The following is a 17,581-nucleotide window of genomic DNA, read 5'->3' on the forward strand; positions in this document are numbered from 1 at the left end:
TGTACACTTACGCTTTTCTACTAGAAATTCCAATGCTTATGCATTTTGACTCCATCAAAAGAAAATAGGAAATTCATAGGGTAACTTTCCTATCAACAGGATACATTTAATCACAGTAAGAATGGTTCACGATTTCTAATCTCAAAGCAAAACAACTCCTAAATATGGGCTTGTTTACACAGGGGGTTATTCCTGATTAACTGTTCCCAATTAACCCCACACTTAATCTGGAATAGTGCAGACACTCTACAGAAAGATAGTTGAGGGTACTAAGCACCTCTCAGAAGCACTGAGCAACTTGTGGGATTGGGCCCCTAAAACTCTTTACAAACAATATTAAGGACTTGTCTATATGGACACTTAGTTGTTGGCAAGCTGGGTTGTAAATCTACTATGTATTAGTTGGCTGCACACTAAGTGTCCATGTGGACCCTACTGCCTAGTGAACTTTGATCTACCCCCTCTCCCCCTTTGAAATGGGAAAAGATTACAGCACACCATGGAACTTTTAGTGCATGGCAGCAGGTCCACATGGACACTTAGTGCACAGTAGGCTAGCATGGGGTAAATTTACACTCCAGCTTTCCGTGAAATAAATGTTCATGTAGATGAGCCCCGAGTCTCACAACAACCTCAGGAAGTAAATATTATCCCTGTCTCACAGATGAGTAAACGGAGGCAGAGATAGATTAAGTGACATGCTCTGGGTCACAGAATGCCTGTGGCAGAATCAGAAACAGAACACAGGCAACCTTGGTTTAATTAGACTATATTGCCTTCCTCGAGAGTCTCCATTCATAAAGGGAGTAAAGGATCCCTTAAATTCTTCAATCATATAAATGTGCAGAATGAGAGAATATGTGGAAAATCTTAAATGGTAACCTGGCATGTAAATGGCTTTATTGCTGATAATTGGAAAGAAGTGATGTTCCATGATGGTATTTTTATTTTAGCAATAAGCTATTTGTGGTCAATACAATATTTTCATTATTGCCTAAGATGTGACCAGGATAATATTTTTATTAACCTCAGGACTATCAAATCTATGTTTTATTTTTAAATGCACATCTTATATTTTAAAATGAGGGTTTGTTTGGTAGATTTTAGCTAAATAAGAAAATAAGAGCTGCCATACTGGTTCAGACCAATGAAGCCCAGTATCCTGTCTCCAACAGTGGCTAGCAGCAGATCTTCAGGAGGGAGTAGACAAAACAGGACAATTCCGACAGTCTGAGGTATAGGGTTGCCTAGAGCCAGCCATTGATAGTCTTAACCTCCATGAACATATCTCATTCTTTTTAAACAGACACATATAGCACTCATGACATTCCTGTTCATCTCTGGCGCAAGGCAAGAAAAGATCTAGCCAAGACTAGAGCTGAATACATCAGATACAGAAAGATGGTGGCTTTAATTTAGATTACTTCATTTAACAAGAGTGGACCCACTGAGCCACAGAAGACGGGTAGATGCTTTTGTGGAATAAATATGGCATATGTTAGAAATGCTTCTTAGATTACAGGTTTCAGAGAAGCGGCCTGCCCAAGTAAACTGATTTTTTTAAATCAAATGTCTGAGAGGAGTTAAATCATATCTGTATTTGTGCTGTTCACTATGCACATTTCAGGGTCCCTTTGAGACTGAGGAAAACTTGAATCATTAAGTATTTTAGAGCCTCCCTTGATCCCAGGCAAATCTGGTACAGACTTATACAAAATAGTTCTGAAGAAAAAGAACGCACAGCATTTCTCAGTTATGGTGGTGGGGGAAAGCCCTAGAAAAAGTGAGTTATAGCAGGGTGCAGGGGAGTGTTCTTCTAATGCAATACAAGAATTAGACTTGTTCAAAAGAGACCTTGAGCAAGACCCCACACACATTTATTAAAAAAATATATTTGATTTGTTAAAGAATTCCTGCCTTCAGCAATAGCAGCCTGCACTACAGGCTGTACAGATCACATTCATAATGGTCAATCCATTGCACTTCATAATGATTTTCCATTTTGGTAGCACCTTCCAGCCAAGGATCTCAAAGCACTTTCTAAACATTGCTGAATTAACCCTCACAACACCCCTGTGAGGTAGGTAAGTATTACTATCCCCATTTCACAGATAAGAAAAATGAGGGATGGAGAGTTTTAGTTTAATTCACAAGCTGCACAGGAAGCACCATGTCTAGAACCCTGCACTCCTCACTCCCAGTATTGTCTCAGGATTTCCGATAACTAATTGGAATGTAGTGATGTCAGTTACAACTAACATCAATGTCAGGTTCATTAGCTGGTACAAAAGAAGTCTGTGGAGAATTTTGCCACCAAAGTGGCAGAAATTCTGATAATATTAATACTTTGCCTAGCTGGGGGGCACGTTTCCTCTGAACAGGTGAAGGCACCCAGAGTTGAAGCCTCACAACTACAAGGAGGGCTCAACTTACCCCTGAAACCTAGGGAATGATTCACACATCAGCTACACCAGTGTAAGTCAGGAATAATGCTAGTGAAGTCAGTTAAGTTAAGTTATAACTATATCAGGCCCCCTAAAGAGGAACACAGCATCTGCTTAACTATGCACAGCAACATCATAAAGTTTAGGGCAAGAAATGAAGGAAACCAGGCTGCATAGGAATGCACTGACTTGAGGTAGAATTTGAAGGGTTAACATCCATGCCATAACAACAATCATTACAAGTGTACCCACGTCAGTTTTACACCTAACTTACTAAAAGACACAACATCCAGCAGCATGGTACCTTGTCCATTATTTCACAATTTGGCACTCCTACAGAACAGCACCACCTACTGGATCCCCAGCACCATTTCATGCAGCAGATAGGTAGATGTTCTTTAGAAATCCTCCCATCCCAATACTGACAGGGCTAACCCTGCTTAGTTTGGTAAGATCAAACAAACTCACGACACAAGGCAGCTGTACGACTTTTAAGTGGGTGTCCATGGGGTATTCCAAAGCTGTGTACTAATTCTGCAGTGGCAGGGGTGTTTGTTTTTTCTGGGATTTGTCCTTATTCCTATTTTAGTCATTGGGAACACAAAGAAGAGTTAAAATATTTACATTGGATATATTGTGATACACTGACTTCAGTGGGTCTGCTTGAGGGGTAACGTAGTACTCTTCGTGAGTGGGAGTATCACAATCGGCCCTAGCTTATTCAGAAGTCAACTGCCCTCACTGCTTCTGGGTTAAGTTTGCTAGCAAACTCTCACAATCCCACCCAAGTGGAATAACATTAAGCACTAGTAAACACTGCATTTACTCTGGTTATTTTAAGGACAGTAACAGCTGTCTTAGTCATCTGAATGTAGTCTTATTCCTAGGGAACATCCTTTCAACTGAATTAAACATTAAGGCCCGATAATTATGCATGGCCTACTGGCTTTGGGTGAATGTTTGTACAATGTACAATAATGTGCAGGGAAGATGGGTTATTTGTGAAGCACTGAGTGCATTTATAACGCTATGCGAGTTATTTTTAATAATTATTATTATTTTAAAAATGTTAACACTAAAATTGTCTGAATTAGGCTTCAAAGTCAACCCCATTTGAGGTGAATGGAAGAAATCACATTTTTTTAGTATGTGCTACTGCTTCAGGCTCTGGTTGCATGTAAGAAGGCAACTGCAATTAATTAGAATATAGTCAAAGTATCTTCTAAACCAGAGGAGCTGGTCAAACTGAATGGAATCCACAGGAAGTCTGAAGGAAGATCTAAGCCTTTGATCTTCCAATGTCAGAGCTCATTAATATTATCCCACTCTTTATTAGATTATGAACAATAGCTCTAATCATTAGAAGTTGTGCCCATCGCTATTATTAGATCATTGCATAAGCAATTTCCCATTCTAAAATATTAAGATCAAAACTTAAAATTATCATTCATAATTTGGAATATCACCACACTATTCTACAGGAGTACACCCTGGATTACTAAATTATTCCTGATTTTTAAAAATGTTCTCTCTTTTAGAGAACAAGATCCCATTATAATTATTTTAAAAGAAGGGATCTGGCCTATTCAAAGCATAAAACCAAGAGGTATTGACTTTTTTGCTGTACCACAACACAGAGTGTTCGTGGAAATGTCTGTTTTGCTTTCTCAATGAGATAATCATCTGAAGATCAGTGGAACTTGGACATGGAAGCACTTGGAAGTTTGAAGCTTATTATTAATTTTCTTCTTTAGGCCTTGAAGGAAGCACGAATTTTTCTTCCCTTAAGAGGTTGAGGGGGGCGAAAATTATTCACCATCTGGATCCTTTCATCTCCCTCGCTGGTGAAGAGAAGAGTTCGGAATTTCTCCAGCTGTAAATTCATATGAAATAACTTTACTACTTGCAAAGGCAATTGGTGTTAATGTAGTTGAAAAAAGGTAAGACGAAGACATTCAATACTTTTCAATATGATAATAGTACATTTTCAAGCTAAGAGCCTAAAAAGACTATTAATGGCAGATGAAAGCCCCCAATGGTTTCTGAATATTAGATACCTCCAAAAGTAATTTGTTTGAAATGCATGATTGGCTCACTTCAATATGTTCACTGTTTTCTATATTTGGAATCTTTAATATGAAAGGTGCAAGTACCCACTTCTGAAGCTTCAGTTCCAGTTAGAGATGAAAGAGACCTGTTCGGTCATCTAGACAATACCCCCACCATTATCAGACTATTTCCTATGGTGTTTTGCTCAGTCTAGTTTTAAATGCACCAGGAGACTGTGTTTCTATCACTTCCTATCGGGGAGAATATTTCAAATGTAATATGTCTCACTGCCAGGAAATTCTTGTGATAGCCTAAAGTTTCCCTTTCTTTGGGCCAGATCATACCCTGTACTGTGAGTGGATGGTTCAGGAATGCAGAAGATCCTGGAAAACATTCTCAGTTTGTAGTGCGGTGCAGATGGAAAAAATAATAAACAGGGATCTAGAAATATTAGAAAACATCGAAAGAAGATTCAGCTTGGAAATCTGCAAACTAATATATTTATCAAAACTTCTCTGAAGCACAGATATACAATGGGAGGAAGAAATCTGGAAAACAGTAGTGCTAAGTGACCTGGGGGTAGAGGTTATCAAATTAATAATGGGTTATGTTGTTTGGCAAGGGGTAGGCTTGTGGTATCTACAAAACCACCACCACAATAAAGACCAATTGGCAACCCTTTAGAGACACTCTCAGGAGAGAGGCCAAAGTTTAAGTGGGTCAAGAGGGGACTAAACAGTCCTCTCACCCTCCAAGGTGAAGCACATGGCGGGCCAGTGAGGGAAACTTGCACTGCTGATGCCTGTGCTATACCTGTTTTGTAGATAAAGAATCTCAGTCTCCAGGGCTGACAATCAGGCACTTTTCACATGCACTAGAAATTCACACAAAAGAACAAAAATAATCTAGTCAATAAAATCAACAGGAGATTTACATTCTGATGGAGGTGTTAAAGTTAGGAAGAAAAGAATTAGAGACCTAAAATATAAAATGTTTGGAAACACAATGAATGTGCAGATGTGACTTCTCTCTTGCAAGATGGTTGGATTGGGAGGAAGCCTGCTCTTGTGGCTAACACAAAGGAGTGGAATGTCAGGAGATCTGCATTTTATTTCTGGCTCTGCCACAGACATCCTATGTAATCTTGGGCAAGTCACTTTATCTCTCTGTCTCAGTTTCCCTATCTATAAAATGAGTGATGCTTGTACAGCAATTTTGAAAATACATAAAAAAGCGAATACCAAATATTTTTCTTGCTATGCCAAAGATCATTTAAACAACAATATTAAACAAGATTGTTTGGAATGAGTGGCAAATCTGGGCTTGGAGTGAGATATTATATTATACATAATGATTTATTATTCACTCTATAGTACCAAGTATGCAAATATCATCACTGGTAAATTCAGAAAAAAATAAATCCCATCTTATAAGTCTGTGCTTTAAAATGTCTACAGATAGGTTCAATCTCAAATCTCCTCTGCAGTCTCATGTGGCATCTACTTCTCGTGATATCAGTTACTATTTGGGAAGGGGTTATATGAACATTTCTTTTACATTTGTTCAGACAAATATTAAAGACTAAATCATGCTGAGTTACACCAGTATTTGTTAAAACAGAATTTGGCCTATGGGCCAGATTTGTAAAGGTATCTAATGATGCAGATAGGTATCTAATAGGATTTTCAAAAGTGCCTTGGTGCCTAATTCCCATTGAAATCAACAGGAGTTGGGCACCTAGGTACATTTGAAAAGCCCACTAGACACCCATCTGCATATTTAGGTACCTAAATACCTTTGAAAATCTGAACTTAAGTTTTTAAGTCATTTTTTAATTCCTGGCAAATGCAGGAAGAGTGAAATAGATAAGAGAATGTTAATTTGACAAACAGCAAAGAAATTCCAGGCAGGTCCTTGCATTCAACTAAGACATGGCTGCATGGGTGTAAATGAGGGCAGAATTTGGTCCATTATATCTTTGTGGAGGCATAACAAACAAAATGTTGGCTTTCTACTTTATCCACAAAATCTGTAATTCAGTACTTCAAGAGTAGACATCTCTGGCTATTTGCCATTTCTTAAATCAGTCTCACTGTACAAAGAAAACAATCACTGTCTACAGATCCCATTTTGAACCCTACAAAAATGAAGTCAAGAGTATCAAAACTTGGGGACAAGCTGACTGCAAATTTACCTGTTTCTCAGAAATCCTGACAGGCTCTTTCAGCACTATCCACGTTACACTCTCATATAGAGGAGGTGTTGTTAGAGAACCAGGATATGTCCAGTAATTTAGACTTGAGGGCAGGAGGCATTTTGGGTTGAAGGTTCTGAACTGAGCTTTTGTCCCCTGGAAGGAACAGATACGTTATATTTCTTTTTTTTTTTTAAATGTGTTTAAGGAGATAGATATTTATTGAGAAACAAAACACCAGCTGATAGCTTAAAATTGCAAGAATAATGGGATGATAATTTGGCTCCATCTAAGCACAACAACATCATGAGAATAGCACTTATCTAGTACCCAAATGCTGGCTTAGGGAGTGTATGTCCCTGCTGCCTGTGTTAGCACTGAGCTAGTAAAACAAAAGCTCCACTTGCAATTAGTGCCCCTTCCTCCATGGGGAAATTAGGCAGAAAATCTCTTCTCTGTATAGTGCCCAGCACGAGCTGCTAACTGTGCACACTTCATCACCAGCATTGGCTTCTATGGAATTGTGGAATTCCTGTGCTAATTACTTGCCACTTTTTGTGCCTTACAACTCTGCTTTGTGTCTGGAGCAACCAGGCAATCCAGGCAAAGATTGCCTCTACAATCTAACACGCAAATCTAGAACAAAGATTAGGTCTATCCTGAAGCTGCAGGTGTAATTTCCAACTCAGGTAGGCATATGGCAGAGGGGTGCTGAGCTGGGCTCTGAGTGCAGTGCCAGGAGAGGTTACCTGACTACCTTCAGGGTTACAGTGGTCTAGAACAGGACTCCTGGATCCATGCATTTTTACTGAGCAGATCAGGAGGAGGGGGCACCTGCTCACTCAAACTCCACAGCCAAGCAACCAAAAAATGCCAACATGTCTGCAAAAATTCTGCTCACCCCAGAACCCAGCAGGAGTGAGGACAAGGGCATCTCTTCCTGAAGGGCAGTCCTGCCATTTTTAAAAGGAATTACAAGAAATGCCTGAAGGGGCAACACTTCCTTTTCAAAGCAGGGAAGCAAGTCATTGTCATGCCCATATCGAGTTATGGCCAACCACATATCCACAACATCAGAATTCAATAGTCTCTACTCAAAAAACACGGAGGCACGAACAACATGTTCATTCATTCTGAACTCCTGTTAGCATAAGGGAATTATATTGAAGTTTTGTGAATTAGAGCATACAATTCTAGCATACAAGGCAACCATGAGTGGTGAGAGACAATACATTAGAATGAAGTGTGTTTAAACTATCACATTTACCTGCCCTTGTATTATGTTACGTACTAATTATGGGTGAATTTCACGGGGAGGGGATGGAATTTGCTGCTTTAATTTGTTGTTATTTCACTCAAGCTCATGCACTAGTTAAAACTGTTTAAAAGTCATCCAAGTGAGGGGAAGAAAAAAAGATACAAGAGCAAACAAAAAACTTACTTTAAATTTTACCATGTACAAGGTATCAGTTAGTCTGTTCATATTGACATGTTCTTCTCCAGTCTAAAAGTGTAATGGATACAGGTGCATGAGAATATAGATATGATATAGTTAATAATTATGCTTTGAATATATAACAGGCCATTTTCTGTCTTAGGAATGTTCCCACTGAAGCAGGTTTAATTGCAACCTGCCTTGAGTCACTGCTTCCAGTAAAGTCATTTATTTTCCCCAAACAGTTCTTCTCAACTGTGTGTCTTTAGTTCTTAAACAGTTGACAGTTTGATGCTTCTCTACACATAAAACAAACACCATTATTTTCATGACTCTTACCTCCAAGAAAATACCAACTACCGCCAAGCCATCTGGAGCTGCTGCTGCTTCTCCAAATGTTGCATATTTCCTGGCATTCCAATGAACCAAGTGGAGCTGTGAAGGGGAATCATAAAACAGACATATGAACAAGCTAAATGAGAAAGGCCCTCACACAGGCTGTATTACGCTTAGTAAGCAATAACATCAGTTGCTTTATCAGTCAATTTATCACATAATAAAGCTTTGCTTGAAGGGCAGATTTTCCAGAAATTCTGAGAAAAACCAACTCAACTAGGAATTTACCAAGTTCCAAAACAGCAGTCCTTTGAGTGGATTAGACAATGAATCTCCCCCCCTCCCCGCAAAAAAAAAACATTCCCAGGGTCAGCTAAAACTACGTCCCTTCTTCCTTATCTGCAAACTACTATTGGCTGTCAGAGCTATGGCCCCACCCCCAAAATCATGTTTATTAGGGTAGTGCCAAAGGGCCAACCAAGAACGGGGCCCCCTCATGCTACATACTGTATGAACACAGTAATAGACAGCTAGAGCATAGGCAAATATAAGCAAGAGATACTGGTTACTAATTTAAAGTGTGTGGTGCGGAGCTGTTGCTTCTGGACCCCATTGTGGATAGAGAGAAATGGCCAACTAGAAACTGCATGTAGACAGCATTTCAATTAATGAATATAGATAGCAGTATATTGCTTAGTTAAATGGATGGATGGGCCAAGCTGCAAAATTCAGATCTGGGTGCAAACTGTTCCAAATTTTGTTTCAGGTTTGCATCCTGGTTGTAGTAAAGTGGTTCTGAAAAAGTTCTTACCTCAGAAGGAAAAGATTTGCTGTCAACTGTATGCTCTGATCCCTGGCTGTGCTTCATTCCCCAATGAAAATGAAACTGCTTTAGCCTATAGGGACCTTCAAGGGGACCCCCACTGATCACTGTAAATGGAAGTGCATAAAGAGAATGTAAAAGAGTAAGTATTTGGGTTTTTTTACTGCTTGATTGCAGAAACTAGTTGGATCAATAGTGGAGAAACAGCATCTCTCAAGAGCAGGAGGAGAGAAAAAAGATATTTTTGATATACAGTATACAGAGGAGAAGCCAAAGCCACAATTAATAAAATACAAAGAAAGTGCTTTATCTTGGCTTTCAAATTCTTAGAATTAATAACACAGAGCAAATTTATTCCTGATCGAAGTCAATGAAGTTACATTAGGGATGTATCTGACCCATGATTCAGTGCCACCAAATCTGTTAGAAACTCACAATGTCATCTGTGTAAGTAAATATCTCAGATCAGCTCCCGCTATCCAAGTTTAGGCGAAGATGGGTGAGGGTAAAGAGTTTTTCTTCCTGGCTGATATCAGAGATAGCAGAAAGATTTATACTAGACAGAGAAACACATTTTTACAGACAATTACTTTTACACAAATTTACCATATTCCTATTTAGCCTTTGGAATTGTAAATTTGAGGTAAGAGGAATGAGTAGCTATCCACCAAGCAAGCAAGCTATGGGTGCTTCCTACTGAAATTCAGAAAGCTGAACTGGTTTAGTATTTAAAAAAACAATTGGAATTAGAAACAGTTTTTGATGTGTTTTTAAATAATTTTTTGGAATTGTAAAGGTACTTGGGACTTTGCGGAAGACAGGGAGTGGATCTGTTGAGTTAGAAGGCGCAGTTTTACACAGCCATAGATCATTTTGCTATGTATTTCCTCTTTAGGATTATCTTTTTCCCTCCAGCAGAAGTTCTCTATATTCTGTTTTCTGTTAATACCTGATCCTAGTAGAGGAAGTTAATGAAATACCTTGTATTTAACATAGCACCTTTCCTAAGAGGATCGCAAATCATTTTACAAAGGTGGGGAAGACAGATATGGAGAGATTATGGAATTTGGTCAAGGTAAATACAAACTTTTAACATTTTAAATTTTAAAATAATACTTTTAATAAATGCAGCCCATTAATATCTAGGCAATGTGGTCTACATTTATAGAAAGAAAATAACATTTCAGCAGAGTTCTAGTAATTTCCTTGTGCTTTAAAGAGACAGGACACCAAGCAGTTTATCTTCTGTCAAATAGAACTGAAAACTGGTAATTTAAATTATAAATTAAAAAAGTATCATAAAGTATGCACGCACAGGGTCTGTAAAGTATTTTTTAACAACACAGTCCTTATCATTTTATTTGCTTCCAAATTTTTCATGTTATGGAATTATTTCACTGCTCGTCACATGGAACATTAACTTGTGAAGTCCACAACCCCACCACACTTTGTGTAGGAAACTAGCTTTTATACACCAAAGCACATAAGCACATGCTTACATTCCACTGAAGTTAACTGTACTAAAGTGCATCCCTTTAAAGTTAAGCACATTCTTATGTTTTGCTAAATTGGGGCCTAAATGGGGGCTTATAGGGTAGATGAAATGCATCCCCCCATCAAGTCTGGATCAGTGAACTAAGCTCCTCCATACCCTCTGTACAAGTCACTGGATCTATCTAAGTGCAGCTCTAGTAGCTTCTCTCCAGGTTTGCTCTCCTCCTATAGCCCCCTTCATGCCAGCCTAGTAGATGCACCAGGGGCAGAGAGTCCCTTTCATGGATGCTGCGGTGGTGCTCTCCCCTTGAGGAGCAATGCAGGACCCTGTAGTGCAAACCCTCTGAACCTGGGTGAATTTCACTATTAAATGGACAGATTTCTATTATTTATAACTAAATTAAAATTGTCCATGAAGATCGTTTTTCCAGATACATTTTACAAAGTCACTTTCTAAGGCAACATGCTTAAAAGAATCTTTAAAGAAGCTAATTTTAGGCAAGCTCAGATCCATTGTCTTTACTTATAACACAGAAATTACACTTGCAAATTGATCATTCACTGAGCTGTGTGCTTGTCCTTGCGGTTTTTTCTTTTAAAAGACCCAGTAGCTGTAGCTTAAGCCCACACCTGATAATGCTCTGACAACCTTATGGGATTACTTCAAAGGCAATAGAGAGTACCTCAGGCCATTGCAGAACATTCATTTCTCAGCAACCATAACATTTGGTTTGAATATCAAATTAAACTGGCATCACAAAAGCACCAAACTGGATGAATGACCATTAGTTGCTGACATAAGTTAAAATAAAACAAACTAGCCCATCAGAGACCATTTATATAAAAGCTCCTCTCTACTTACCGGTTACTAATAGATTTCTGATATTCTGTGCTTCAGAATCAGTGTGTAAGTGAATCAGAGCAAAATTTTCGATAGAGGTAAAAGGAGAACAATCTAATGCAAGGGTGGCCAAACTGGCTTGTGAGCCACGTGTGGCTCTTTTACAGTTAAAGTGTAGCTCATGGAGTCTCTCAGGTCCTCCCCCGCATTCTCCACCTACTGGACTGTGGGGGAAGCTCGGGACCTCTACCTTACAGCAGGGTGGTGGGGTAGGGGCTTCTGCCCAGCGGGAAGGAGGGTCTCGGGGCTTTAGCAGGAGCGGAGCTGAAGCCCCAAGCACTGTCAGGCGCCTCCCACGGGGCTGAAGCCCTGAGCCCCGGCAGGTGTGCCCCGGCTCTCAAACTTCTGGAGATTGTCGTATGCAACTCAAAGTGTTTGTAAGTTTGGCCATCCTGATCGAGTGTTTAACAGCACCAAAACTCATGCTATCTAGAGCTGAAGATGAAGGATAAAGGTAGCTGCAGCTTGTGTAACATGCACAGTCTGACTCCTCAGCAGAACTAGCCAGAGAGTCCATATCATTTCTGAAGAAGCCATTCTGCCATGGGAAAGAGGAATCAATGCAGAGGGACCATGTTTCTGTGCTGATAGGTCTAGAGCACCGGATATCCACGTGGTCTGTATTTGGCAGAAGTGACAACCTTTCAGTCTCAGGACAATTCAGAGGAACCACCACAAATAGAAATGCAGAGTTTCCTGTCCCCAGATTGAGTTCTTCCTTCCCATGTAGCGATGTGGCTCTGCTAAGTGACACTTCGCACAGAGACTGAGCGCCCAGTCTCTCCACTTTTTAAGCCTCTGCCAGATTGTGATATTAAAAAAAAAAAAAAGGCAGGCCCAAGAAAATGGTAAAACAAAAGTGGCTCTAATCACATACCTCAGCCAAGTAATGCCACTAATCTCATATCAGAAGATTTAAATAGCTGCAAAATTGTACACTAAAGCCTTTAATTATACTTCAAATAATGTATTTTATCATCTCTCTAGCTAAGAAGGTGAAGAAATATAAGCTACGAGATCTTAATTCTAAGTCAGTATCAGGCTCACCTGTCTTGTCATCAGCATCTTCAAAGTCCACCGTGACTGAGTGGCCATTGTTGGAGATATCAAGAGATGTACACGATTCATATGAGATAATAAGAGGCTTCAGACTAGGATCATAAACTGCTTGCGTGGAGACTATATCAACAGGTGACTGACGATGCCCATGGGCAATGGGATATGATTTGTACCACTCAGAAGGCCCTTTGAAACAAAGGAAAGGAAGACACTGTTACTTCACTTTTGCCACAGATAGAAAAGAATCATTAGAGGTTTTTACGAGCTTCGGATTGAATGCCATGTTCATTGGAAATCACATAAGTTTGTCATCATAGGAGTTATCTGAAAAACTGTGCATTGTCTTGTGTGTGTTTACAGATCCTAGCAGTGCAGCCTGCATCCTGGTGGGCGATTTAGCTCTTTTATGAATAGCATAATGATGGGAACATAATACAGCCACAGGCACACCCAGACCTTTCTGCTTACCCCCAGCTTCTTGTAGAAATTAAATGCAATTACAAATAGATTATTCCAGAATAGACTTGGTTGAGGAATCTCTCTCTCTGTGTTGATATTGTAAACACATACACTGTGTATTTTAGCTTTACTGGGTAGGACAGTGGTAAATGCTTGAGATTCAAATTAGATGCTGATGACTCAGAATGTCTCAGCTACTATATGCTTATTTTTAAACCCATTTTATGACTGCAGTAAATCTTTGAGAGATAGGCATCGTTATTCCATAATGCCCACTATACTATTTCTCTACCGCAAGTGAGCAGTAGAGGATGATTATCAACACCTTTGGACTTCCTGACCCCAAAGGAGTGGGATTAAATACCAGTATAATCACACAGCTTTCTGCTCTAGGAGATGGAGTGCTCTCCTGCTGTTTAAGATAACAAGATCATATCTACATCAAACAATGATTTATTGATACCTTTTACTTTTGTTTCACTTGTGTATTTTATTACAACACACAGCAATGTAATTCTTCTAGTCCCTGTTTTGGGAAAGTTATCATGTTGACTTTTTAATACATTAAAAATAACCCAAAGCACTTTAATTGTAGCATTCTCATTTTTGTTGAAGAATGGAAAAAATGTTAATCAGTCACAGGTATAAACTACCGCACTTGCCCCAACCTATGTCAGTTAAAAAAAGAAAATTAATGTAACATACTATGTCGGTCTTTGGGAGGCATTGAAGCACTAGCTTATAAACTATATATTTTCCTTTTCTCAATCTGGGGGCTGTTTTTAAAAGAGATCTGGTATTGAAATTCTATTGAAGCCTATTCAGTATAACTGAGCTTCCTCATCAGCTTGTTATCAATAAAATAGATACATACAATTGCACACACACTTACAAATAATATCTGCTGGAGCTATGCATCTTTCACTCGGTGTTCTAGCTTTCATTCAATCATGTATAAACTTGTTTTACTGCAGTAACATCAGTCATTCATCCATCCATTCTCTTCAAATGATATAGATAGTGTAAACATTTTCAGGAGTCTGCATAAGTCTCCACATAAGTTTTCTTTACACATACTTTTTTGAGGAGCGGGAGGTGCAGAAAGAGAATAACTCTAAATTAAAGGGGCTGTTAAACACCAGAAAGAACAGTATCGCTTGTGTAATAAAAAATGCCTCCAATGTTTAAATACTGATCTATATAATTTCTTGGAATTCAAGGAACCTGTATAGCATGAATATCACATTTTAGTCATTTTAGTGGGATCAGACTGTCCATACCACTCCACTAAACCTCCTTCATTCAAATGATTGTTTTAGAGGGAGAAATAAAACCACAGTTTACTATCATCATTTGGGGAGGAGATGGCTAAAATATCTGCAGGGAAGACTCTCAATGTCCTCCATCCCCATTTAAGAAAGATGCAGGTTTCTTACATACAGATTATGGCAGTGCTGCTGATTATGACAGGACAACAGCAGGTGAAGTTTGTCATCTCCAGGAGCCCTTCTTTGAGTTTTGTTTAATATTGATAAATTAGTTAACTGCCTGCTGCACAATTGATGCCTGCAGATGATGAAATGCAGGCATCTCTGCAAAGATTAGACAAGGATATTGAGGAGCTGATGAGTGGGAGAGAGAGAAAGAGAGAGTGATTAGGTTAGGAAAGGATGGATGTAACATACCATCATCCTGTCCATATCCCCAGCAGTGGTGTCCGGTCATTATGCAGGCTGCTGTGCTCTGCTTTGCTCTCAGCTCTTTGATCCAATTGCTGCAGCTTACCTGCCTTTATAATGACTCATTTGCAGGATAGTGTCTGCCTCTTAAAGACACAGAGCAGCTAAAGCAATTCCTGCAGGAAGAGGGAAGGATCTTGGTTCCTGATGGTCCCACCTACACAGATTCCACTCTGATTTCTGCTGCTGCTGCTCACCCCATTTCCAGTGCCTACTCTGCACTGGTACAAAGGGAACCACTAGAATTCTCAGTGTCCCATTCCCAATATCATAGATGCATTCAGTTGGCCAGAAGACAATACACTCTCAGGTGGCTAGTGGCATGTGTCCTATATCCAGGGTCAAATCTGGGACAAAGTAGTAGTATTCTCTCAAGCTCCATCCATAAACTGAGCCCTCCCCACTTAATCTGTCAAGGTTAGACATCACTCATAATAAACTGTGCAGATCTTCTTAATAGCATTTTCCTTCTTTTTTCTTGGGTGCTCTGCATGGAGTGACACCATCTGATTGTCATCTTTTTTCTTTTTTAAATATTTTGTTCAACAGTGAAATAGTTAATAATATTTACATTAAAATTATCATTAAGCTTCAGAATCAACACACACATGAGATGAATTAAAGGATTTTTCCCTTCTCAGAGCTATTGACTCATGCTGTCTACAGACTCAGGCAGACACTACAATATCGGTTTATCCTCAATTCACAATTTGTACCTTTTCTTTGTAATCAGGTCGTCTTTGTAAGGAGACTTACATTTTGTAAAAAAAAAGCCAACATCATAGCTTAGTTTCTGGAACACAAGATGGCAGACTTGAAAGAAAAGTACCAGTTTGCCAAGTCTCCATAACCTGGTCTAGTTCAATGTCTGCCTGTGTAAAAGGGTCAGAGCCAGATGGCATATCCAATCTGTTGCTTCAAAAGTTCACAAACCCTGAGGAATCTTTGTGACAAGAGGGACCACTCTTCATCATGCTATGACAAAGAAATGTAGGGTCTGGTTGCAACAATCTGGTTGTGGCATGGCTTAAAGGTATCAGCTCAGATGTCTCTACTATGCCAAAGAGACTGTACCAATAGAGACATGTAAATAAAACATTAATTTATCTTTAGCTGGATACATTTTTGACCAATAGCAACATATACTGTAGTTACCAATTAAGATCAATGGATCTGCACCAAATTATATCTGCTCTGAATTTGTCTTGGTGGCTCACACTAACTCAGAGCAATTATTGGTAAAAAGCATATTTTGGGGATGCATGTAGGCACTCAGACTGATCATGCTTCCAAATCCATAGTTTTTGCTAGATTTGAGGGTGCCATTTTGTCAAGACTGCATTATACAAATGCATCCGTGGCTTTAATTACAGCAATAGCACATGATGATATGAACGCTTTTACTATGGAACCAAGAAAAGGAAAGAGACAAGAAGAAATAAAGAAAAATCAAGATTCCTCAGGGTTTGTGAACTTTTGCAGCAACAGATTGGATATGCCATCTGGCTGCCTCTGACCCTTTTATGGTGTAGCGGGACACAGGCAGGCATTGAAATTATTGGTATGCAGTACTCACATTCGTGAAGTTATTTCATATGATTTTGTTTCCTTTTTCTGAACCTCTCAGTTTAAATAACGAGCCTGATATGAAACATTTATGATTGACTGATGCAACCTAATCCACTTTAAACCAGCTATAGTCTGATGCAATTGTGTCTACACATGACTTTTGCACTGGTTTAATCAAATTAGTTTTTATGCTGATTTTAGCTGAACTGGCTCAGTATTTGTATTTAGATCACTCAGCAGACCTGGGAGACCAGATGACATTTGGGAGATGGGATTTGAAGAGAATCAAAGAATCATTTAGCTGCAAATAGGCAGGAAATCTGTTCTACGTGATTGGGGCAAAAACAGGAAAAGGATCATCTACTCACTCTGGAGTAGCTGGGAAAGGGAAGGAGTCTTGCATTCAAGGGCTATAGGGAATAGGCCGTAAAATTGTAAAAACTGAAGTCAAAGAGGTGGAACAGAAACAATTATATAGAAAACTTGAAAATTCTCCTCTTACATACAGCACAATGCCACTGAAATCCATTTGACATTATATGTAACGATTAGTGTATATTTCCTCCATTCAAAACTATCAAGCTTTCATCTCCTGTGTATGTGTTTACATGTGGATAAAAATTTGGCACTAAGAGGAGGGCACAGGAAAATTTCTGAGAAGTGAGGAAACATGTTCCTTTCAGATGTGGGAGAGGAGATAAGCGCTTACATTTTGAACAGAATTTAAGTTTGGATAGTTAGGATTCAAGGAGAGTGAAAATGCAGGACTGACAGTAGTTGAGAGAAAGCGATAGAGACATTGTGAATAAATGTTCCAACACAGTGCTAGTGAGAGTGTCTAATGCAGAGAATACATGATGTAAAACATCCCCAAAAGCCAATCAGATTTGTCTCTTTTAGGGGCAGTGTCTATTCTGATGTCAAGAAATTCCCTTCTAAATGGGGGGAAGGGTGTGTGTCTAATTTCCATATTAGAATATGTCAAGTAGATTATTGTATAATTCTGATGGTTCCATTTGCCCTGGATTTCCATTGATTCTGTTCCTGAAACACTTTTTTAAAATGTTAAGATGAGGGCA

The 17,581-nt window shown here is 39.1% G+C and overlaps 1 protein-coding gene across 1 annotated transcript; it reads right to left on the reverse strand.

Moving 5' to 3' along the window:
- Window positions 1–1,855: 1,855 nt before the first annotated feature.
- Window positions 1,856–14,953, reverse strand: CA7 (carbonic anhydrase 7). Its single transcript, XM_048816960.2, has 7 exons — window positions 14,880–14,953; window positions 12,724–12,921; window positions 9,270–9,388; window positions 8,462–8,557; window positions 8,129–8,191; window positions 6,688–6,843; window positions 1,856–4,317 (listed from the first exon to the last, which is right to left on the reverse strand). The coding sequence occupies exons 1-7, from the start codon at window positions 14,917–14,919 to the stop codon at window positions 4,195–4,197; spliced, it is 795 nt and encodes a 264-aa protein (XP_048672917.1). The 5' UTR covers window positions 14,920–14,953; the 3' UTR covers window positions 1,856–4,194.
- Window positions 14,954–17,581: the final 2,628 nt, after the last annotated feature.

The sequence above is a fragment of the Caretta caretta genome, chromosome 12, assembly GCF_965140235.1.
Source record: "Caretta caretta isolate rCarCar2 chromosome 12, rCarCar1.hap1, whole genome shotgun sequence".
NCBI classification, from domain to species: Eukaryota; Metazoa; Chordata; order Testudines; family Cheloniidae; genus Caretta; species Caretta caretta.

Coding starts and splice junctions, on each gene's coding strand:
- CA7 (XM_048816960.2), bottom strand. CDS start 14,919: ATGACCGGACACCACTGCTGGGGATATGGACAGGATGATG. Junction 8,192..8,461: donor TAGTTGGTATTTTCTTGGAG/GTAAGAGTCATG, acceptor TTACACTTTTAG/ACTGGAGAAGAACATGTCAA. Junction 6,844..8,128: donor TGTACATGGTAAAATTTAAA/GTAAGTTTTTTG, acceptor TGTTCCTTCCAG/GGGACAAAAGCTCAGTTCAG.